Genomic DNA, 2,410 nt, shown 5'->3' with positions numbered 1-2,410 from the left:
CCAACAGCATGTATGGAAAAAAAATTCTAAGTCAGAGGTACTTAAACAATTTCTTCTTAGGTGTTTTGGTAAACAGCCAAAAAACAAAAATACACAGATATAATTACCAAAGATTGAGCAGGTATGACCCAGTAAAATCTGTCATTATATTTACTATTACCTTTGTGATTCATTGCCCTTCTCCCACAATGGGGGGGGGGGAAAAAAAGCCTTAAGTAAACAAGATTCCAAAAGCTCAGCTTGACGTAACCTAGGAATGGAGTGAGCCACCTGTAAATGCTAGAATGGTCCAAGAATACAGGTAACTTCTGTAACTATTGGAAACAGCTGCTGGCTCCAAATCAGGCAGAATATCTAATCTTCAGTGATATAAAAGGAAATAAAGTCCAAACTTCTAAAACACATAACGGCAAGTCCAGGAACGAGGTCGAACATAATCCAGAAAGGTGGCCTACAAATAGAAAAAAAGAGAATGGAAGAAGAGTTTGTGTGTAATATGTATACAGTTCCTGGGGAAGGGTTATTGTTGCTACTGTGTGCCATCTGTGGTTTTTGACTTATGGGAAAGCCCATGTGCCAAGAACAGAATTGCCCCTGTGGGGTTTTCTAAGCTGTAATCTTTATGGGAGCAGATCACCAGGTCTGGTAGGTGCCAACCTTTCAGTTAGTAGCTGAGTATTTAATCACTGCAGGGCTCCTTCTAGGCAGCAGAGTAGAGGGTAGAGTCCTGGTGTGGCCCTACAGGATCATGCACTGGACCACAAGGTCGGTCTGAACCAAAAGGTCAACAGTTCAAACTCACTAGCTGCTCCCAGAAACCCTATACAGAGTTCCCATGAGTGGGTACAAACTCAATGACACTTAACAGCATGAGTCAGAACCGACTCAACGGCACTTAACAACAACAATTGGTTCTGTAGGATCAGCACTGAACTGCTAACTACAAGACTGGCAGTTCAAACCTATAAGCTGCTCCTTGGAAAACCTATACAGGGGTCACTGAGTTGGAACTGGCTTGATAGCACTTAACTAATAACTACTACTACCAACTGTTAAATATTGTGGTTTTATTATTTGAGTGCCCCCTGCCCTGTCCCATTGCTCTTGAGTCAATTCCAACTCATGACAATCCCATGTGTTTCGGAATAAACTGTCCTTGTGGTTTACAATGGCTGGTTGCGCCAAGCTTTTCTTCCAAGGTGCCTATGGGTGGACCCAAACCACCAACCTTCTGGTTAGCAAGAGTGCATCAACTATTTGTACTATCAATTTCAGCGACCTTAAAGCTATGAGCAGCCAATTCAAATCATGCTCACTAATTTTAACTATAGCACGAACTCAAGTGAATTTAGATTTTTTTTTTTTTTGTATCATAGAAATATGTTTATTTTTATTCAGTTTTTTGGTGTAATTTAGAAGCTTTATATGAACGTTCTGAAGTCTGTCTAATAAACTCATAACACAACTGCATGGACTTCTGTCTAAATTTCAAATAGGAACAATCTCTTTCTGTATCTTGTCTTTTCTTTTAGTTAAAGTACTGGATTGTGGTGGTTCAAACCCACCACCTGGTCCTTGGAAACCCTTATACAGGATCGCTACTGAGTCGGAATCAACTTCACGGCACTTAACAACAAAGTCAAAATGGTGGCAGAACACACATACACACATGACTAGAAGAAAAGGTTCAAAACTATTGGATTACCTAAAGGAGGAAAAGATGAAGTACCATTCATTTGTAGGAAAGACAAGAGAGAAAAGCATTTGAAAAGGTTCCATGGGCTGTGAGAGGCGAATCAAATCGGACATGTGGATCTGAGTGTCAAGAATGGTGTGACCAGAGACAATTATAGGGAGTCCAAAATCAAGAGCAGTTAGTCAGACACACATAGTGGACTAGTGGGAAACGAGGCGGGAGAGCTGGTATTAATATAACAAAAATGGGATTGTGAGAGAGTAATTAATTTGATTGTGAATATATTTTCAGTTTTACCTGAAAACATGAGACACACAGAGGCAGATATAACAAAAATGTTCAACATTTTAAGAGATTTTATTAGGACTAGAAATTTAGATTTGGAAGCCGTTCATACATAGCTAAAAGTCAAAGCCCAAAGGCTAAATGAAACTGGTGAAGGGGAAAAAAACAGCAGCAACAACAAAGAACCACAGGCATATATACCCTAGACATATCACTATTTTCTGGACATTTTTATAAAGGATCATAGTACTTTGGGAGGAAAGGGCAAAAGATATTGAGTGATGCACACATCCAAAAAGAGGAAAGAGCCAAAATCAACACATTAACATAGCATCTTCAACAATTAGAAGCAGACCAGCAGAGGGAACCTACAGTCACCAAAAGAAGGGAAACAATAAAGATAAGAGCAGAAATAAATGAGATGGAAAA

At 39.5% G+C, this 2,410-nt stretch overlaps 1 protein-coding gene across 2 annotated transcripts in view; it reads right to left on the bottom strand.

Moving 5' to 3' along the window:
* Positions 1-225: 225 nt before the first annotated feature.
* The window catches only part of SOAT1 (sterol O-acyltransferase 1), a 103,242-nt gene continuing 101,057 nt past the window's right edge, over positions 226-2,410 (bottom strand). Inside the window, exon 14 of one of the 2 annotated variants that reach the window (XM_006867092.1) lies at positions 226-451. In XM_006867092.1, the coding sequence (XP_006867154.1) occupies positions 395-451 (57 nt within the window). In that variant the 3' untranslated portion in view covers positions 226-394. The remainder of the gene's footprint in view (positions 452-2,410) is intronic. The other variant, XM_006867091.1, reaches the window with a different exon arrangement.

This window comes from Chrysochloris asiatica, unplaced genomic scaffold (genome assembly GCF_000296735.1).
Source record: "Chrysochloris asiatica unplaced genomic scaffold, ChrAsi1.0 scaffold00100, whole genome shotgun sequence".
In the NCBI taxonomy this organism is placed as follows: Eukaryota; Metazoa; Chordata; class Mammalia; order Afrosoricida; family Chrysochloridae; genus Chrysochloris; species Chrysochloris asiatica.
Note: the sequence above shows the minus strand (reverse complement) of the source record. Positions and strands in the feature narration are given on the sequence as shown.